The sequence below is a fragment of the Rhipicephalus sanguineus genome, chromosome 8 (genome assembly GCF_013339695.2).
Source record: "Rhipicephalus sanguineus isolate Rsan-2018 chromosome 8, BIME_Rsan_1.4, whole genome shotgun sequence".
NCBI classification, from domain to species: domain Eukaryota; kingdom Metazoa; phylum Arthropoda; class Arachnida; order Ixodida; family Ixodidae; genus Rhipicephalus; species Rhipicephalus sanguineus.
This window is the reverse complement of record NC_051183.1, coordinates 5,001,650-5,022,444: the sequence shown is the minus strand read 5'-3', so window position 1 is coordinate 5,022,444 and position 20,795 is coordinate 5,001,650. Positions and strand designations below refer to the sequence as shown.

Here is a 20,795-nt window from a genome sequence, read left to right as displayed (position 1 = left end):
AGCAGTTGGCATAACACCTCACCTTTTGCGTCAAGATCTCGAAAGAAATGAAATTTGCCGAGACTTCGGGTATGGCGCCCGGTAGCTTTTAATTTAAGCGCGCTCGTTCGGCGCAGACAGGCTATAGTGTTCTAGAACACTTTAGACAGGCCGGCTCACTGTGGAGATTCAAAAGCAGAACTCCCCCGGTAGTACTAAAACTACCGCGCGCTGCGACGTTTTGATCACGTGTTGGGCCGACACGGTGGGCGGTGGGCTTCAATCGCGTGACATAATGCTCCCTTCTTTCTTTTTCCTTCCTCTCCATGGACGCGAGCATAAAACACTTGGTAGCGTTACCGTCTCGTGCACCGAGACGACCCCACACATTTGGCTCCTGCACAGCACGGAAGTGACACCGCTTTAATAAAGTTCACTAAAACAATAGAAATGAATAAAATATTACTTTATAATGCGCTAGACCTAAAAAAATATAAAACAAGGGGCCTATTATCAGCCTTCAAAGGGGGAAACCGTTCGCTAGCTCTTTGCCCGGGAGGACAGTACCGTATTTATTCGAATCTAAGCCGATTTTTTTTTTCGAAAAATCATGTGCGACAGTGGGGGGGGGGGGGGGGGGGGGTTCGGCTTAGATTCGAGTACAATGATTAATATTTTTTTTCTGGCCTTGCGAATTTCGGGGGTCGGCTTAGCATCGGGGCCGGCCTAGATTCGAGTAAATACTGATATGTGCTGCGCGCGTGTTTTCTACCTGTGCATCTGGTTCACTGTAAAGGGACCGACAACCAACTTTTGTGGTACCCGTTTTCTTGAGTGCAATGGTAAGCTTACCGGTCAGAGCTTCTAATCACGGAGTGGTAACGCGGAGAACGCCGTAAAACATTTGTAATCAGAGTTTTTCGATCTGCAGCGATTATGCAGTTTTAATATCACATGCTGCAAACAGTGAGAGGTGAGCGCGATAGCGATTATACGCCAGCAGTGGTGACAAGTTATGCCCTAAGTACGAAAAGGCAATGTTACGTTTGCAAAGCCTGCGGTGCCGCGACTACTGCTTTCTAGCCTATTAAATTATTTTACAATAGTTATAGCGTTTTTCTGGGGCTTCTTGTAGAAGTACTTTGGCCGTACACAGGTCGCTTTATCACATTTTAGTCAAGCCAAGCCAAGCTAAGCCTTCGAAAGCGAAACAAGTGGTAGGATACGCCAGCAGTGGTGTTCATGAAGTGGTAGCAATCCTCCACAGAACAGTAAGTCGATGGCATTTTGCGAGCAGCAGCGCAAACTCGCGTGCTACTCTTCAAGTCCGATACGACTAGAGCAGACGAGAGTCGAGCTACGCGGGAAACGCCGCCGGACGCCGCGCGCATGCGCCGCAGCCTCCGTTTCCCTGGAAGCCACGAAAGCAGCGCCGCATCTCATGCTTTACTTCTTTTACCTTAGAAACAAACGGGAATTGACAATAACATACATATTCAAATTTTCAGCCCTCGTTCTGGTGCGTGTAAAAGCATTAGACTACGTACAACAATACCGGTTTTTGTTACTTTTAAACGCGATTTAAAAATATAAATCCTACTCAGATCACGAAAAGTATTCTGGAATCTGTCACTATAATTCACGGCCTTTTCATTTCCACCAGGATCTAATCACCCGTTCTGGCCAGTTGTCGGTCCCTTAGGTTTTTCACTTTTACATCGAAGTGAAAAAAATCTACAGGCTTTATTTCACTGTAATCTGTTGCAGCATGGAGGCCATGAATGATGGTGATGAAAACATTTCTTTTGTAGTGAACAATAAGAGACGACGACGAAACAGCCAAGAAAGCAAGCTGCAGCGTTAGTGTAGCATATAGGAACAGATAGGACGTGCGGACGTACGGCCCGTGCCACTTTCACCGGATGAAGTCATGAGCCGCGCTGAATTGGATATGAGACTAAAATACTTTCCCAAACCATGGAAAGTGCAAAGTACCCCCCACCTAATTATTTGCTGCGGTGTGAAAGGTTATATTTCAGCTCCGTTACCGTGCATAACGATGCTTTGCGAAATCCTGTGCGTGCTACATAAAACTGCAGGAACTAAAATTGACGTATGAGCTGAACGGCACACCGAGGTAGTACGTACCGAGCCTACCTGACGGATTTGCCGCAGTAGTAGGCCGCCAGCGAGTAGCGTCATCGCTGCAGCACGGGACCGCACGTATAACGTGGTTATGGTTTGCAAACATATATTACGCCGTCGTCGTTACTTGCGCAGTCAGGAACGCGGAGTTACTTCTTCAACGGAACACAAGCATCCAACAGCCAATTCAGTAGCGCTAGTGTCACAGTCATGCTCAGACTCAAGCCGTGTGCAATTCACTTCACTCGCATGTTGCAGATTCGATCAGCCCGATCCAAACATGAATGCACACGTATGCTTTTCGCAACGTCGAAGAAGTTAGCCGAGAGGCGTAGATTGTGGCCGTGACTGCACTGCGGTCCCTAGTAGGGACCGTAACTGCACGTTCCATCGCTCTAACCATTTCGCTTCGCTGGTCGAGCTCGAGCGTGTTGGCGATGCGGCGCTCCATATCCACAATACAGTGATGCTACCGAGGACTTCTGATTTGGAGCAATTTTTGGAGCAGCAAAATTTCCGTTTTGGAGGACTTTGGAGCAGCAATATTTTCATCTTGGAGCACTTTGGAGCAGATAATTTTGCATCTAGGAGCACTTGGAGCAGCGAATATTTATATCCTGGAGTGCAATACAGAAGCATATGGCATTAACATTCAAGCACCTGAGTATTATTATAGGGCTCTTATGAAGGCTAGAAATATTTCGATTCATGGCAAATCTCATGGAAAAAATCATCTCAGGAGCATAGGCGTGCGCACAGGAGGGCAGGGGGGGGCGCCCCCCCCCCTAATCACCTAAGAGGGGGGGGGGGGGCGCAAAATCTGCCCCGTACATTGACCCTTGCGATAGCAATTATATGGACACTCTCGGCGGATTTTGCCGTCGCCGTTGCCGTAATTTTCCGTATAAAGTCCAAATTAATGACATCACCACGCGCGTTCTAGCCGCGGGTAAAAGCTCGCGAGCGCTGGCGACGAACGCGGCTGAAGCGGAGATTAAACTAGCCGGCCGTCTGTCTCCGCCGCACGGACAGCGCATGAGATAACATCTTCCCGCGTACGGGCCTGCCGTCGATTGCTCATCAAACAGAGAGGAAACGTCCCGCCCGTCTTTCGTAAGGAGCATGAAGGGACGCCAGGGGAGCGGAAGGGGGGGGGGGACGCATCGTTCGAAGGGCGCAGTCGCTTGCGCGCGCGCTATCTCGAGGCATCAGGAGACAGCTCGTAAACTTGCTGTGCTCTCAACGCTTACTTCGCGTTTAGAGAACTAAGAGCAAGAAAACGCTTCGGTTCCTGGAGGGGCCATATTCCCTTAAACCAGCGTTTCGTTGAGTTACGCGAGATCGGATCCAAAAGAGGTAGCTGCTAGTCTTACTTCGTTTCACAATACAATTTTTTGGTATCGCATTCACTCCTTCGCTCTTAAGCGAAACTTAGTTTTTTTAACCGTTAGCTATTGACCCCCGAAAGCGAGGGGCGGACGTGTAACATGGCGTAGCCGCTTCACTGTGGGCCGTCAGCGACGGGCCCGCTACTGACAGCTGCGCATTTGCGGCTGATCCGACCAGGAGATATGATTTTACTAATGAGATGACATTTTTAAAAAAGCACGCAAAAAATTCGAATTGGAACCCTAGCACGTGAGCTCGAAAGGGCAGAGCCTTTTAGGGGGTATTTACCGCAGAGTGATTACAAACTCGGACGTGCTGGTAAAAGCAATTACGAAAAAGCTCTTCCGAATGAAGATCCATGGATAAAGTATATCTGAGGAAAAGTGTCAACGCGTTTCCACCGTTCGCGTGCTCTTCCATAAACGCGAAGCAAGGAAAATTCGATATTGTCCCATATATCTACTGCGAGCGATCCCAGATTTCATTCCGCGATGTCCGGAAACAGAAGTGACAGACATTTTAGCGGCACTCATGTAGTTATTACTGAACATTGCTTTCCTTACGTGCCGTGCGACGCTTGAAACGAGCTATCAGCAGCATTCCTGGAACAGACGACGTCCGCCGATGAATCGCCGTCGCACTTCCTCGCTACCGATAGGCCTAGACGTCACGAGCCTCTGCGGAGAGCGCGTTTTGCTGTCGAGCCGACTTGCGGAACAGAAGCTGCGTCGGCACCGTGCATGGCATCGTGGCTTACTCGGAACGCACGCGCGAGCGCTATTTATTCAGCGGAATAATTCTTGGTCCATGATTGCGACTTTATTGGCAGCCCCAAGATCGAGCTGCACATGTTCTGACGCGCCGGCGGTGCGATTGCCGGTGATAGTCGCCCCCAAACCCGAGACTTTGGCGCAGTTTGGCGCAAATTTCGTCGATATTATCAGGATAGCGCAGTAAATACAATTTGGCGCACTTTGGCGCAGTTGGCGCAGGAGTGGAATCACTGACAATAATTGTGATACATGCAATGCACAAGAGGAACTATGCTTTTATTCTGATCTCGCTCAAGGATATTATACGTTAAATACAATCAAAGTGACTTACGAGCGTGAAAGAACATTAACGCAAGAGGGGACGTGAAGTGCAACTCGCTCCTCGTGAGTTCAGCTGATCGTTCATCGTCGCTGTCACAGCTGTCACTCTCGGTGCTTTCACAGTCTTCAATCTCAAGTGAAAAATCCTCGTCGTCAAGATGGTTTCTTTCAACATCACTGCTGAAAGCAATCCGAAGAAATTCCTCCGCCGAACGACTGCGACCACTCCGCGTCACCACGTTTACAATTAGAGAGACGTCTGGGCGGTCTGGGCGCGAAGAACATTATGCCACAGAATACTTATACTACCATTTACAGAAGGGAAACTGTACCTTTGACAGTGCAACGGAAATAAGGGTAGCGGTGGCGTTGTGAACTAAAGTATCCGACCAAGGGATGGCGCTGCGAAAACTATCATCATCATTGCGTTGAGGCAATATGGCTGCCGCATTGCTGGCGGGTGCGGGTGGTCGCGGTGCGCGCCCGCTGGTTCTGGGCGTTTATTCACTCCTGTCCGGGGGTTGTATTCGCGCGCGCGGCAGCCTATCGTTACTACTAATATTTCCGTTACGTCGCCAGGTGACCGAAAGGCCTCAACTGGCAAAAAACACGCCAAGCAAGTAAGCTTACATTGTTTATTGGCAATCGTGAATGTAGCAGTATACATGTAAACAAGCAGCACTGTCAGTTACAGAGTTGAACAATACATACAAGAAATAGAAATATCCATCTGCTTAATAAAATTGCCAGCTGAAACTGAGCAACTCTATGTCTCTTGGCTCGTTCAGCATACCTCTTATAGTACGCAGAACGAAGCGTCAGACGATACTATTTACGATGGGTGACCCTTGCACAGTACTTGCGTACAGTGCTGCCCGTCCTCTTTCTCACTAACACATGCGCGTTTGACGATTTGAGCGGTAATAAACAAACAGCATCAAAGCTCGCAAAAGATGCAGTGCCAGTAAGATTAGCCTCAGCCCGACGTACTATTTTGACAACACATTGGCGAGACCCACTCGGCGCTGAAAAAAAAAAAAAAAAGTGGACCACACTGATGTGCTAGCTATTCCTGTACATAACGTGTTCTCGTTATTGTGCTCAATATCCTTGTGTTCGTGCCTGCGCGCCGATCTTTTTACGATGAATTCCGACCATTTAGCTCAACTTTCAGTTCAGCTAAGCTCGTGTGTTCTGGGAAAACACCATTTACGGTATCACGTTGAAAAGGAAACTTGGTTCATGTTTCAAAAGAGGTTGCAGTGACAAACACTTCAGTTGAGTAACTGTTGGCGAATAAGGAAAGCCTTAGCCTGAATCCAACATTTCAGCAAGTGAACATTCCTGTAAAGGTTGTCATGGAAGACAAGTTTCGAGAAGTGAGCTACCCTTGCTCGCCCACTGTTTATCAATTGACGTATGTGATAGCGGATGCCTGCGCGTGTTCCTGAAAGCACTCATTTATAAATAAAAAAGAATGATGTACCAGTGGACAGCACCGACAATAGACTGCACATGATGTGTGCGCGCACAATAGAGACATTTGGAACAGTAGTATACTAGACAGCTAGAAAGTGCTGGAAGTAATAGTAGCAATGTTGGAAAAATGGGCAGTGAGTAATCATTTCTGTCAAATGTGTATAATTAGCTTCTTTGTTTAATTGCTAAGTTTCGCACTGAAAAATAAATTAGTCCATTTTTTCTGGTGCCAATGGTGCATAGTCGTGAAAGACACTGCTTAAACGATGGACGATTGCAGAAGCTGAATTTACATTTTCATTCTTCACTACCTCCTAACTGTCTGCCTCACTCTTAACACGGGTGTCACACAAAACTAATAAGGCGGCAATAGGGGCTAGATGGCATGTCTTCATGCTTGTGATGCGCTGCAGGTAGACACGGACCAGAAAAAACGAGAACAACACAGGGTGATGCGCAACACCTTGTGCTGTTCTTGTTTTTTCTGGTCCGTGTCTACCTGCAGCGCATCACAAGCATGAACACAAAACTAGCCTTTTTTGGATATATAGCTCACGCCAATATCAAAGAAATAGCAGTTATTACACATTCAAATCTTCAACATGCACAAACACTGGCCAACTCTATTGAACTCTGATTGTATCTATTGAGTGCACTCATTTATTTTTCTGTTAAAAATAAACATACTTTTAAAAACTCCGTGTCATGTGTCAGGTCTGTTATCTAGAACAAATATTATTTGCTACTTGTCTGTGGTTCCACTTCACATACAAAACAAATTGCTTGCACAAATGCAACGGTGCTGTACCCTCTTTTCTGGATGCGTCTGTTTACATATCATCCCATTAATGTATTGGCGAAGTTCATTGAATAAAACTAAAGACTAAATTTTCAAATGCTTTACAAATTCAACAGCCTGTTTCATAGAACACTGCCCAAAATGTCCTTATGCACATTCTTCTATTCTCCTACTCCCATCATCAAACGTTATTTGTAGCGACCCGGAAACTATTCTCCAGGTGACCACTACACGAAATGCCTTGTTTAATGAAGGCACGAGTGTTTGCACACAGTTTTCTATTTTAGAACCTTCACAATGTCCCTCCCTACAAGCAATCGGTACACGTACATAACTCTTTGTTTCAGCACTACTGTAGCTTTCCCTGCCATTGCTTTCCAACAGCCTCCACAATTGCAGCAAACTATATTCACTGGGAAGAACAAGTGCTGCTAAATGTACACTACTACTGGCCCACTTGCTACCAAGTTACATGTAATACTCTATGCAAAGTTTCACACGTAGATTAAAGTACAGTATGTGCACCCCATCACATGCACTATCCAAGAAATTTGAAGCCAGCACATTTCCTCTAAACTGAGTAATTCATGAAGCAAGAAGCAATAATTTGTGGACCCAATTTCGTACTGCTTCAACATGCCGTACACTATCACTGCTTTTCAGTATAAGGCTTGCATTTGTCCGCCTGGTAAACTTTGGTGGTGGATAGGCGACTCTTGAGCTTCTTACGACTTGGTGTGGGTAGCTTGGAAACCAATGATCTCTCTTTTGTCCAGTTTCCTGAGAAGAAAAAAATTGAGTCATGAGAAAAAGCAAGAAAGAAATGATGAAAGAAAAAAATTGGTTCAATAAGTAAAGTGTCCACAACCATACCTTTTGAGGATTTGGGACGACGAATTTACTTTCTGTAGTGGAACATCCTCTGCTGACTTGAGGTAGGTTCAGAGATAAAGCATCCGAGCGGGTGCTGATATGAGCAGTTTCTTGGAGGCTGTGGTTGGGTTGGAAGAGGAAAAAAATAATGATTACTGTGGTAGAAGCGTGAGTGGACTTGTGATTCATGTCTGAGAAGAATGTATATGAGAGCACTGCATGAGAAAAATAGTGTGCACATAACATTGCTTTGTTGTGAATTTGTTTTAGTGGTGACCTTCAGTGGACCGTGTCTGACCAAGCCTCAATTAGAGGATACTAAGTTAGTTAATTTCCCAACTCTATAAACTACATGGTATGTGCAAATGTAATATGTATGATTGTAAACTTACGAAAATGTATAAATGCATATACATACTATAAGTTCACTTGGCTCTACCATGCATTGGACTTATGAGCATTTATCTCAGAAGACTAATTTGTGCAGAAATAGGTAAAACTTATGCTGTGATCTGTGTTACAAAGTTTAGCAGTAAAGATATTTTTTGCAAAAGTGAGAACGAAGTAAATAATCTTAGAAAATGTCATTGTAATCCACAAGCGGTGCATCCGATCAGCTGGACGAGTCGTAAAACCTTTTGAAATGACAAAAACCGTAGCGCATGCAAAAAAAAAAAGCTATGTTCAAATGCAAAGCAGTGCATTTTCACTCACCGGTGCGCACACCCACATGGTGCATGGTTATTCCGTTTTCGTAGGTAGTCTCCAAGCTCCTTGCTGGCATTGAATTTTCACGCTGGCAGCCGGTGAAGCGCCGCAGCTGACGTGATTCACAGGCTTTAGACACGTTCGCTTTGTGGCAGCAGCATGTAAAATTTGGCGCACAAACTCGCATTGCTATATCAAAACTGATTTAAAACGGAGCTGCGTAACGCCGATCAAAGAAAACGACCGCGGTACAATTTGAATGAAATAACCGACCGAAGCGCAATCGATGCCAATGGGCTGCTGCTTTTCGAGCGTCAATGTAATCTCAATACTTGTCCTCAAACAATCAAGCTCTTGTATTAACTCTAGAAGTAACACAAAAACTGGTCCCTACTAGCTGTATGCAAAATGACACGGTAACTAAGATTTTAACAATCTTCTGATACATTCTGAAATAAAATTTTTGGCTGCGTTGAGCGCCCCTAACACGGAAAATGCGAACTAACTTATCCGACCGCTAAAAGAGGAGTTAGTAGCTCCACTCTCCGCGCATATCGATGGAACTCGCTATAGTGTTCTAGAAGTTTGTAGTGCGCTCACTGAGCGGCGGAGCGTGACGCACTTCATGTCGCCGCCGACAGGCGGCGCGGCTCGCAGCATCACCTGAAACTTTCCGGCGGGTTGCAGGGCGCGGCTAGCGCGCGTTGCTGTTTTGCGCGGAAGAAAAGTCAAAGTTACGGTGCGCAACTCACGGAAGTTCTTTTGATGCAAGTTTTCTATGTGTTGTGAAATAAGTTACTGTCGTTGTGACTGATTTACGGAGGGCAGGCGATGTTTTAAGCGGCTATTGCATAGATGAATGCTCCTCCACGCATTTTTTTGTCCTGCTGATCCATATGATTTTCAGTGCACTTTCGCCACTGCAGCGATCATAGCGACTTCACTCCCACCTTTCGAGCCCCACTATGCCGAATATAAACAACGCCTCATTTTTAATTTTTTTATTTTTTGCATATATATGAGCTGGTCTGTGTAACTAACCCACTTATGTTCTTTTTTTTTCGCGAATCAATAATGGGCGGAATCACTCGGCTTCGTAATAAATGTATCCGCACCGTACTCTTAAATTTTTTTTTTATTTGCAGACGTAGATCGTACAATGTTACCAAAACTGCAGTAAAACTGCAGTTGGACTCGTATGCCCAATGAAAAAAAATATATATATATTTATACATAGTTATTATGAGTACATAACAAGTAACATGCATCACGTGCGTACACATATTTTTATTGCACCGTAGAATTGCACCAGTTCTTCAGCAGAGCGGATAAAACAGGACACGAAGAAGTACTCGACAGCGTCACGCGCTGACAAACTGATTTTACTTACACAAAACCATATGCCTATGTATACGCACATGTTTGCCATATCACAATATGAATTAACAATGCAGAAATTGTCACTCGTGGTCGAACAATAAACAGATGCAGCAAACGTGTATGAACACCTGCTAATCGACTACGAAAATGAAAAATAAAGGACAGCGAGAAACGCCAGCGATGCTTGCAGTCGACAGCCGACGACAACGTCGATCTACCAGGCACTGGGGCATCCCAAGGAGAGCCCAATCCCTTTGGACCTCCCCCGCTTTTTAATGAGAGCTACTTCAGCCCCCTCTACATCTCCTTTTTCTGTACGTCTCTATCCAGCCCGTTTCATCTGTCATTATAGTTCTGTGCTTAGGACTTCGACAGCAAAAGAAGCAGCGACGTACCAGCGTTCTTTATTAATTTTACAGCGAAAGCTGTTATGAGATCATTTCACCGGCCGTTTTTGGCGCCGTAGTTGTCCGCCGCCGCCGCCGCCGCTGCCGCCGCCGCCGCCGCCGGTGTCCGTAACCAGTATCGCTCGAAATAAGAAAAAAAAAACTAAATAAGAAAAAAATTCCAGGATGGAACGAGGTTCGAACCTGGGTCCTCTGCGTGGGAGCCCAGTATTCAACCTCTGAGCCATCCCGGTGCTCGAAACTGCTTTGTAAAAAGGTTCTATACAGGCTTCATGTCGGGAAGGAACCACATTAGCACATGCAATATAGCGTGGTAGAAGAGTAAAATAAGTGCCAAGCGTCGCACAACGAGAATTCTGTTACAAGGCGTCACACAATGCGAATTGCGCAACGAATAGTTTGTTGAATGCTTCCAACCCATTACAAAGGGCTCTGCCATAATTCTTCATCGTCATCAGGCACAGCATCAACAAAGTGCGCATAATGCCTTACATGCGTTTAGCAGGCACCACGGCTCTCCCTAGAATGACGAAAATGGCACAGTGCCTGCTGCCCTACTTCTCAAAAATTACAATGATTTATAGCGTAGTGGGTTCCTCGCAAGTGCACTTGTAATGGTTGGCAAGGAAGCCCATAAGCACATGATCCATTTCCTCGGGGTCCCAGTAAAATTTCAATGATTTATAGCAAAGTGAGTTCCTCGCAAGTGCACTTGTATTGGTTGCCAAGGAAGCCAATAAGCGCATGATCCTTTTCCTCCGGGCTTCAGTAAAATTACAGTGAATTATAGCGTAGTGGGTTGCTCGCAAGTGCACTTGTATTGGTTGCCAAGGAAGCCCATAAGCGCATGATCCATTTCCTCGGGGTCTCAGTAAGTTCTTCGCCCCCCCCCCCCCCGTCTCTCTCCCACGTCAACGTATGTTAGACAGCATGACGGGAGAGGGAAATAGCGACCGGGCGTCACCCAATGCAAATTATATAACTGGTGGGCCGTTTAAAGCTTCCAACCCACTACAAAGGGCTGGGTCATAATTCTTCATCGTCATCAGTCGTCGCGTCAACAAAGTGCACATAATGCCTTACAGACGTGTAGCTAGTGCGTCGCTTCTCCGCAGAATGACGAATGTCTTAGTAGGTGCTTCCCAACTTCACAAAAATTGTTATTTATAGCGTAGTGGGTACCTTTCTAGTGTACTTGTATTGTAGCCCCAAGAGAGCTTAGAACGGGCTCTAGAAACGCCGCTCTTCCAGCTTTCGCTGTGACTGTGCTGCGGTTTCAGCGCAGGCCTGGCGTTTTTTTTTTTGAAGTACCCCTGACCCCTCCCCGTTCTACCAAAGCACGAGTATGGTTTTGTTGTCCACGACCTCGCGCGTTTTCTTGCTCTTATTGTTGTCGCACTTGACTCTGCGGTCACTCCTAGCTTCGTTGAGTCCAGCTGTTTTTTGTTGTCAAACGCTGCCCCAGGAATTTCTCTGCACGTACGCTGCATGCTCCATGTACACGACCGCCTGAGGTTGTAAAAAAGCGCGTCCCTCTCGCCCAGATGCAGCGGCGGGCCGTCTTTGAGACAGTTGCGATTTGCGGATAGACACACATGCCGATCCTTCAGAAAAACAAGCATATATAAGTGCAGTAAAGCGGCACGCGTGGTGCCGAAAAAAGTCCTTCAAACGAATGAACGGCGTAAATATGCGATGCAGGGCACACACAAATGAAAACAATAGCTTCAGCTACTTGGGTCAGTTTAAAAAAAATAATAATAAAATGCGCTCGACCCCCTCCCTTCCTTTTTTTTTGTGATCTCTTCTTGTGTGATTGTGGTGGCCCTCTCCCCGCCACCAACCCCGCGTTTGTTGATGCCCCCGCATTTACAGTGTAACCAGCCTAACCCCTAGCGACCAAGGGGACGCGCTTCACACCTCGCAAGAGCACATAGCGGCCGTGGCAAGAGTTTTCAGGAGAAACTGGCGGCAGCGCCCCTGGCGGGCGCTCAAGCTGTCGACGCGGAGAGGGCCACGGCGGCGCGGCGCAGGGATACGGCAGTGAGCCCACTGCCCCATTCTAGTACACTGTAGAACTCGCCGCGGTTGATTTTTTCGCCCTCTGCGGCGATCACTGGAACTTGAGACTTTCCGGATTATGCTCTCGGATCGGTCATCAACGAGCAAATCGCTTGCAGTGTGCTGCCACCTATCAACAAACGTACAAAAACAAACGGCGCAGCGCTGGCGGCGCTGGCTATGAAACCAACACCAACACACTGGGGAAGGACGGTGTGGAAAGCGTTCGCTCCACGAAAGGCGTGGAGCAGACGCGTCCTCGAATGATTGAAACGTCGCTCGCACGATTAGTAACAGCGCTTTGCTGACAAAGGATACAGGCCCTATTTTGATGTATCGACAACTTGAGATCGCTGAGTTTTACAAGAGCACATCGCGAGCCCGCGCGACCTCCCGCGTAGTGTTATGGGATTCATGCTCTACAAGAAACACTGACCAATGCTATATACAAGTAAAACAGGGTGAGATTCAACTGAATATGTCAGACGATAACATTTAACTAACCTACGTGACTACAGAAAGCCTCGCGAAGCTGATAGTAGGCGTACGCTGTGGGCTAGCATTGAAAGCGCGAGTCGCCACGTATTTTCACGAAAACTTCGCGTCTCGCAAGAACGAATCAGATTTCTCATGTCATGGAGGGCCCGGTTTGTTCACTGATGCAGGGAACATGCAAAGTCGTAGTGTTCCTTCCTTTCCAATGCGTTAACACTCAGGTTAGCACAGCCGAACAAGGGAGAGACTGCGTAGTGCTGCCATTTTATCGTCTACTAACCCTCCTCGAGAGGACGCTCCTGAATTCCGCTTGGCGGCGCGACAGTCTATGGGCATTGCGAATATATATTATGATGGCAGTCTTGTGATAACAGTAACTCCTTAACACACAAAAAAAAGTGAATTTTTCGCCCTTTGGTTTTGCTTCGAGCAACCGCGCGCTCTTAAATGAGTGTCTAGATCCACCACTGATCTTAGTGTGATCACGGCAGTGTCCAGACAAGAGACGACGTTGAATGCAATGTTTGGTCGGTTCAAGACGTTCCAGTCTCTGCCCAGACCAACAGAACGAAAACGTGTACTTCATGCGGGAGCGCCAAATAAAAGGAGGCGCGATACTCCACCGATTCCTCCTGCGTGTACCAGGGGCGTAGCCAAGGGGGGGGGGTTCAAACCCCCCCCCCCCCCGGAAATTTTCAATTTTGCTTGCGTATATATGCACGCACACATACAAACGCACGCACGAACATACATAAAGTATGGTTGAACCCCCCCCGAAAAAAATTTCTGGCTACGCCCCTGGCGTGTACCCCTGCGCGACATGCACCGTGCAGGCGCTCCGATGGATAGCAGCGCCCCCTGCGCATGCATCCGCGGCGTCCGCGGCGCGGACGCGGCCTTGCACGGGGACGGTGCGGAGACGGTAGACCGGGTAGACTAGCTAGCATATTCTGGGGACCGTAGCAGTTCTACTGGTTCTACTTGTTCTCTGGTTCTACAGTGAAAGTTTCGTGGGTGTAGATTGTGTAGATATTCTCTGACTGTTCTGGTTGCACTTCTATCGCTTCCATTCTCTGCGTCAGTCAGAGCCACGGCACGGTGCAGAACAATTTCAGGGTGAAGTAAAAGTTTGGCCGTGTGGTTGGTGTGGTTGTGTCTGCGTCGTGGTTCGGTGTTTGGTAGCACGGACCGCAACGGTTGCAGTGTTAACTAGAGACGCAATGAGCCGACGCGAATTCGCTAGTCCGTTGCTTGTGCTGCGAAGTTCGTGGTGCGAATAATGGTGATGGTCATGGAATCGGGCGGATCTTCAGAGACGCCCGTGATCTTCTCGGAGGACTCGCCGAGTGCCGACGAAGCAGCCTTCTCCGAGCCGCAGACTGTCAGCGTCAGTGTGACGGACCACTTGCCAAACGTCCTCCTGGCCACGTCGCAAGGCATCATTACATCCGAGCAACTTCAACAGGCGGGCATCAAGGCCACGCATATCGTAATCCACGATCAGAATGCGCTGGACGTGTTCAAAACAGCACAGGTAGCCGCCTCTCTTTCAAGTAACGTCCTCGGTGACCAAACGTGCCACATGCGTGTTTTTGTTTAATTTCGTTTATCTATTTTTTTTGCTGTGCGTGTAAAGACCATGTCGCAGAAAATGCATCGTCGGTGGTGGTGTCCCGATGGATGCAACGAATGGGGGGGGGGGGGGGTGACTTCTAAATTCAGCGCTTAACGTAGCGCTAATTGTGCTCTAACCCAGCTATAATTCCACGGTTAATGTAGCGTTAACGTAGTTAGTGTGTAGGTCTTGGTGTAGTTCTAAATCCCGCGCTTACGTCGTTCTTCTGCAGGTCTTGGTGTAGTTTCAAGGTAGATGTAACTGGCAGCGAAGCTTCCAGTTCAGAAAATGGCCGCTAATCAGCTGCTCATAAAGTCCCTGAAGAATATAAAGTAGTGCCCACCTTAACGGGACCCTGAAACGGTTTTGACAATTTTTTACCAACACATTTGGCTGATAGAGCAAGTCTTAACGATCATTTACAGACTGATTTAAAGGGCCCCTCACCAGGTGACGTAACGAATTTTAGTTATACATTGGAAGTTGTTGCGAGCCCACTAAAGAGCATTATGCCACAAGAATTTTTCTAATCAGTTCGTTAGAAGCTGAGAAAAACAATAATTTGTAGCGGCACAAAACCATGGTGCGAGGAGGCGAGCTGCAAACCCTGGCCGTTCACCCCGTGTAGCCTTGTCAAACCAAATTCCTTCCCTGGCCTCATCGGCACGCGAGCAGGAGGATCACATAACGCATACACATGAACGTGTCATGTGCACACAATGTCACGAGCGCATGACGTGCCTGAACCAGCCCGAGCCCTCGAGACTCGAGCGGTGTTGTGGCGGTGTTCTTTGCGCTTCATCTCTGCAAGTTCTGCCGAATGCGCCCTTGCCGATCACTTGGCTTTCAACATATTACTAGCACGAAAGCTGCGACATTTGTACGGACACAAGACTAGCGGTGTGCCGCATGAACATATAGTTAGATGCGGGAGGATAAATGAGCCTAATGAGCGCTGGAACACGGTAGAAAATTTGTTTCATTGTAAAGGGTGGCGTCTGCATGATGCGCAAAGCGCGAGAACACGAACGCGTGCAAAACGGAGGTAGATTAGTCTCAAATCTCGCTGTGATTCGCAGTAAAAATTAAAAAAGAAAACGCATGCATTCTGTTTGTGTGTTTTATTATTCCTCTCAAGTTTTATTACGCAAACTGCACGTCGTGTCAAATAATTATTGCAGTGTCACGTGCTACTGTTGGCGACGTCAGAGCACAGTCGTCTACGTAGAGGAGCGACGTCACAGCACTAACATCTACGCGGGGCCATTCCACCATGTATGTCATCTCCTCATTCTCTGGGCACGTGGCCGCGAGAAGAAGGGCAAGCAGCGTTCAGCTTGAAATTTGATCCATTTATATGGCGTGTAGCGTTGCAAATTTAGGCAGACGTAATCGTGAACGCCCAGTGCATGCATTGCACTCGTCAGCTTAAAATTGTCAAACCTGGTGAGGGGCCCTTTAAGCTCCCTGTGTAAACTGTGTAATTTATTACAAGGCTTTAAAGCTGCGAATCGCCACCGACCACAGCGGCTCAGCCAACCGCATTTTCAACCGTCCACTTCCAGTACACGACATTTTGGAAGCATGACGTCATGCAGACGGCTGATCTGATTGGATATGCCCAGTCTACGTCACAGAGCCTCCTGTGGGCAGCGAGCGTCATCTGCCTGTGTTACATGCTCCATGTTGATACCTGAGCGACCGTGTTTATCTCGCGGTTTCTTTTCTCGGACACAATGAATTGCCCTAGCTGTGTTGTGTGCCACACATCTAGCAATCGGTGACTTGTAATGCTGCGACATTGTGTAATGTTTATGAGGCATCTGGCGAGCGGTATCGCTTCAGCTCGCCGCTGCAATGAGGGTCGCGCGTGATCTCGCTATCCGGTCAACGCCATGATCCACGTGTGTGCGGCTGTAACTTCACCCCCAAAGACACAACCACATTGCCCGAGTTTACGCTTATTGGTGATCGTTCTCGAATGATTTTTGTTTGTCAGCATGCATTGCAGGTTGTCGCCGTACAGGAAAATAAAATAAGATTGGTTGGTAGTGTGGCGGCACCTGTCGGAGCAGATATCAACCACTCCGTGAGCTTCGTCTTTGTTGCCAGGCGGCGTGCTGCCGGGTGCACTTATGGCCTTCGAGATTGCGCGCAACTTGTCAGTGTGCAGTCTCGAAGGCCATGGCTGGACGAAGCTCAAACCGCCGAGTACGCTCATTAGAGCGCTGCAATCGCCGTCCATGCCAGCGTGTCTCATGAGTTGAGGATGCAAAAGGCAGTGGTGAGGAGGAGGGTATAGATATAATTGTCCGTAGCGGCCTTGGTACACGGTGCGTCACTTAATTTGTGGTGTGAATGATTTGAGGATGTTCTTGCCTATATGCTGACAAAACTTCAAAAAACCATTTCAAGGTCCCTTTAAGTCCCAAGTAGAAACTTTAGGTGATGATGATGATGATGATGTGTTGCCAATTACCCTTTGTATCGGGTGGACTCACTATTGGTGTCCTATCCTAATAAAGATAAATAACAATGAATACGCCTTTTAGCCACTTGCGCGAAACAAAGAAGGAGGAAAAAAAGAACACACACAGACAAGCGCAATCTAACAACTGGATTATTTTTGAAAAAGCATCTCCTCAAGTACCCAACAAGATCTGCACGATCTCTTCAGAGATCACATCACTCACGCATTTAACTATCTTGTGATTACAAAGCCTCGGATCCACGCGCCACAGCAACAGGATACGTCAAAAGCGCAAAAGCAAACACAGAAATCAAACAGCGAGAGAAATCGTGGAAGGCCATTGAATAGAAAAACTAAAAGAAAAGTGCATCAGTCATCCTTCCATTGCCTTGTTAGATAAAATGATTTCGCTCCCGTCATCATACCTTTAATGACGTTTCTTCCAAGTTGTTTGCTAGATGTGCTTTTGACGTATCCTGTCGCTGTGGATGCGCGGATCCGAGGCTTTGTAATCACAAGATAGTTATATGCACGAGTGATGTGATCTCTGAAGAGATCGTGCAGATCTTGTTGGGCACTTGAAGAGATGCTTTTTCAAAAATAATCCAGTTGTTAGATTGCGCTTGTCTGTGTGTGCTCTTTTCTTCGTCCTTGTTTGTTTTGTGCAAGTAGCTAAAAGATGAATTCGTTCAAACTAGGCCGGCTAGCAGTTTTGCTTCAATAAATGCACACACACTCAGGAGGCACACAACTCCAGCACCATGCGTGTCTCTCGCGTCCTTCCACCACGTATCGTTTCCACAACACCCGATGTGTCCAGCACAGCAGCTACCGCCGCGTCTTGATCCACCATTTGCCCAGCCTCTCCTTAGTTGTTGACGTCACACTCGCCGTGTCGCTGGTGGCATTACTGGCAGAGTTGGTGAACCCCAGGGTTGTTGAGAGATCAGTGCCCTCGGCGTGACAGGGAGAGAGACTTGTGCAGCACAGGACAAAGTGGTCGACATCCTACTCTTTGGCCAAGCACATTCTGCACACTGCTGTGGTGACCTCCGGAGATGTGTCGTAGCAGCGGCGGCATAGAGTTTCATACAATAACCTAGAGAGGAAACTGGTGCTTTACTTTCAACCACCATGGGAATGATGGGAAGTACAGGCTTCGGACTGGATTCCGTTAGCTAGCGAACTGTCTATAGATCTTTTTCTACAGTTTCAGTTTCGTTCTTTGCGAGGCTTGGGCAGTGGGGTGTGTTGCAAAGCACACAAGCAGTGCTTTTGTTGTTCGAAGAGGCTGAAGACTGCTAGGTTTCTTGGTTTGCTGCGATGTTGCAGCTTTACAGGTTGTAGTTGACAGTTTTAGCAACGCGTCGTGCACTAACCACTGTGCATAGATGTAAGGTCCATTCGTTTCACCTGCACTTCGTGAACCGGTTCACGATGGAGCTGAACTCCAGCATTCGTTTCACGAGTTCAAAATGGCGGCATCGGCACCGTGGTATTCATTTCTAAAAAGTGCAGCCGTCGTGCAAGGCTAGTTCACGAATTCCCTGCACCTACTCGTGAGGTAGTGCCGAGTTCGTGCAGCACAAGATAGCTGGAACTGCAGCAGATGACAAAGCCGACTGCATTCATGTCTATTTTAACGGCGTCCGATGAGTACGTCGGTCAATGTTTTCCGGTAGTTTGAAATGCCAGGCAGCGTAAGCGGTGGCGACTTTTACAAATCACAACCGCCACACTTCACGAGACAACCGATCGTAGCAGTGGGCTTGCACGACATCTGCACTCTCGTATTCGTTTCGGCATCTCGTTGCTGGTGAACTTTCTGAAACGTTCCCTGCACGACGACGGCACTCAGACACCACCGCCATGAACCAGTTCAGGTAGTGCCACAGTGAATTGAACGGACCTGCAGTGTCCTATGCCAGTGCAGGAAATTGCTTAGAGTTCACTTTTTATGATAAGCGCTACTTGTCAAAACTCTTTCAAATCGATTGGAAAACGACGGCGAAGCTAAGTAGATGCACCGTAACACTCCTCTGACTTCACTTCAGAACAAAACGAGAGATGTGTTGGGGGCAGACCACTTGGACAGACGCACCTGGCATCGCAGCAGATGATACGTTAAGTGTTTCTCGCTCAATATGCTACTGTTATTTCCATACATAGATAATGCGTACATTCGAGGCACATTTGTTTTAAGTGTTGTAAAGAAAATAATTCATTATATTGTGATGCCAAATCTGGAACAAAATTGCAGAGCAATGCATACCCTGGTGGTTGAATTTGTCCAGGTTTCAGTTTCATCTCACGGTCACGCAAACTTTTTGCATTAAGTTTTACGTACAAAAGAATGAAGCAAGTTTTAATTGGAAATAACTTCATGTCACTTCGTTTTACACTCGGCAGACAAGCGTTGCGAATTTCAAGAACCTAATCCATCCGAAGCAAACCGAAGCCTGTACTTCCCATCATTCCTATGGTGGTTGAAGTGCCGCTCAAGGAGTCTGCGTAGACACTAGCACCAGATTCCCCTCCACGTATTGTAAGAAACTCTATGGGCAGCAGTATACTAATGTCTGCAGTGCCCCAGCTTTTGTTTCAAACAGCAAGGTGCTGCTGATACCATTATCATATAGCTGCTCTGTAGTGTGAGGCAACGTTTAGGACTCTCAAGACTCTTCTTTTGTGCGAGTATGAGCCCCACAACCCAAACATAGTTGGTGATGATGAGTATGTACATATGAGAACATGAAGGGCATCAACAATGCTCACACTAATCTCCCCGCGCGCACGAGCGGCCGGCCCGGCCGCGATTTAGGCCGGAAAGGTATGCCGAACGAATGGCTTGAGACGCGATACGTGCACTATCTCAGAAGCGCGGTAACGATGGTCCGAAGAGACCTTTATGGGGGTGACAAGATAGTTCACTGGGGATGTTTGTTCACGAACAACGTAAGGTCCAAGGAAGTGTGATTGAAATTTCTCACACAATCCAGGAGTACGAACAGGCGTCCAAAGTAGTACTTCATCGCCAGGATGGAAGGTGACGTCGCAATGAAAGCTGTCATAACGCTGCTTATGGTCTTGTTGACTGGCCTCTGTGTTGAGGTGAGCACGTTGCCGACATTCGTCAAGCCTAGAGACGAAGTGTTCTGGTGTTGTTGTTGAGATTTTCATTGTTGCATTGAAGAAAGAGGCGTCGATGGCTAATGTCGGCGCACGACCATAGACCAGGTAGAAAGGTGAATAGTCGGTAGTTCTTTGCACAGCGGTGTTGTGTGCAAATGTCACGAACGGTAAAATCGTGTCCCAGTTATCGTGGTGTGGTCCGATGTACATTGATATCATGTCGGTTAGCGTACGATGGAATCGCTCCGTTAGGCCATTTGTTTGAGGTTGGTAGGCTGATGTCCTCTTATGAACTGTGCCACACGTTTTCAGCACTTCTTCAAGAATTGTCGACAAAAAGGTCTTGCCGCGGTCACTCAACAGCACGCGAGGTGCACCATGACTCAACACTATGGCTTCCAAAAACAAGGCGGCCACGTCGGACGCAGAACTAGCGCGCAGAGGGGCGGTCTCTGCGTACCGTGTGAGGTGATCGACCGCTGTTACAATCCACCGATGACCTGCTGGCGTTACGGGAAGTGGCCCGACCAGGTCTATTCCGACTACAGCAAAGGGTGTTTCAGGACATAGGATGGGTTGTAACAGGCCAGCCGGAGGTGAAGTTGGTCGTTTCCGGCGTTGACAAAGTGTGCAAGAAGCGACATACTTGGCCACAAAGGTAGAAAGGCCAGGCCAGAAGAAACGGCTCCTAACGCTGTTGTACGTCTTGTGAAACCCCAAGTGGCCAGCGGACGGGTCGTCGTGCAGTGCTTCGAGAACTTGTGTACGC

The 20,795-nt window shown here is 47.5% G+C and overlaps 1 protein-coding gene across 3 annotated transcripts in view; it reads left to right on the top strand.

Moving 5' to 3' along the window:
• The first annotated feature begins 13,773 nt into the window (after positions 1 to 13,773).
• Positions 13,774 to 20,795, top strand: part of LOC119401249 (deformed epidermal autoregulatory factor 1 homolog) — a 152,135-nt gene continuing 145,113 nt past the window's right edge. The window contains exon 1 of one of the 3 annotated variants that reach the window (XM_037667935.2): positions 13,774 to 14,343. In XM_037667935.2, coding sequence (XP_037523863.1) covers positions 14,089 to 14,343 — 255 coding nt within the window. In that variant the 5' untranslated portion in view covers positions 13,774 to 14,088. The remainder of the gene's footprint in view (positions 14,344 to 20,795) is intronic. The other 2 variants (XM_037667932.2, XM_037667933.2) reach the window with 2 other exon arrangements.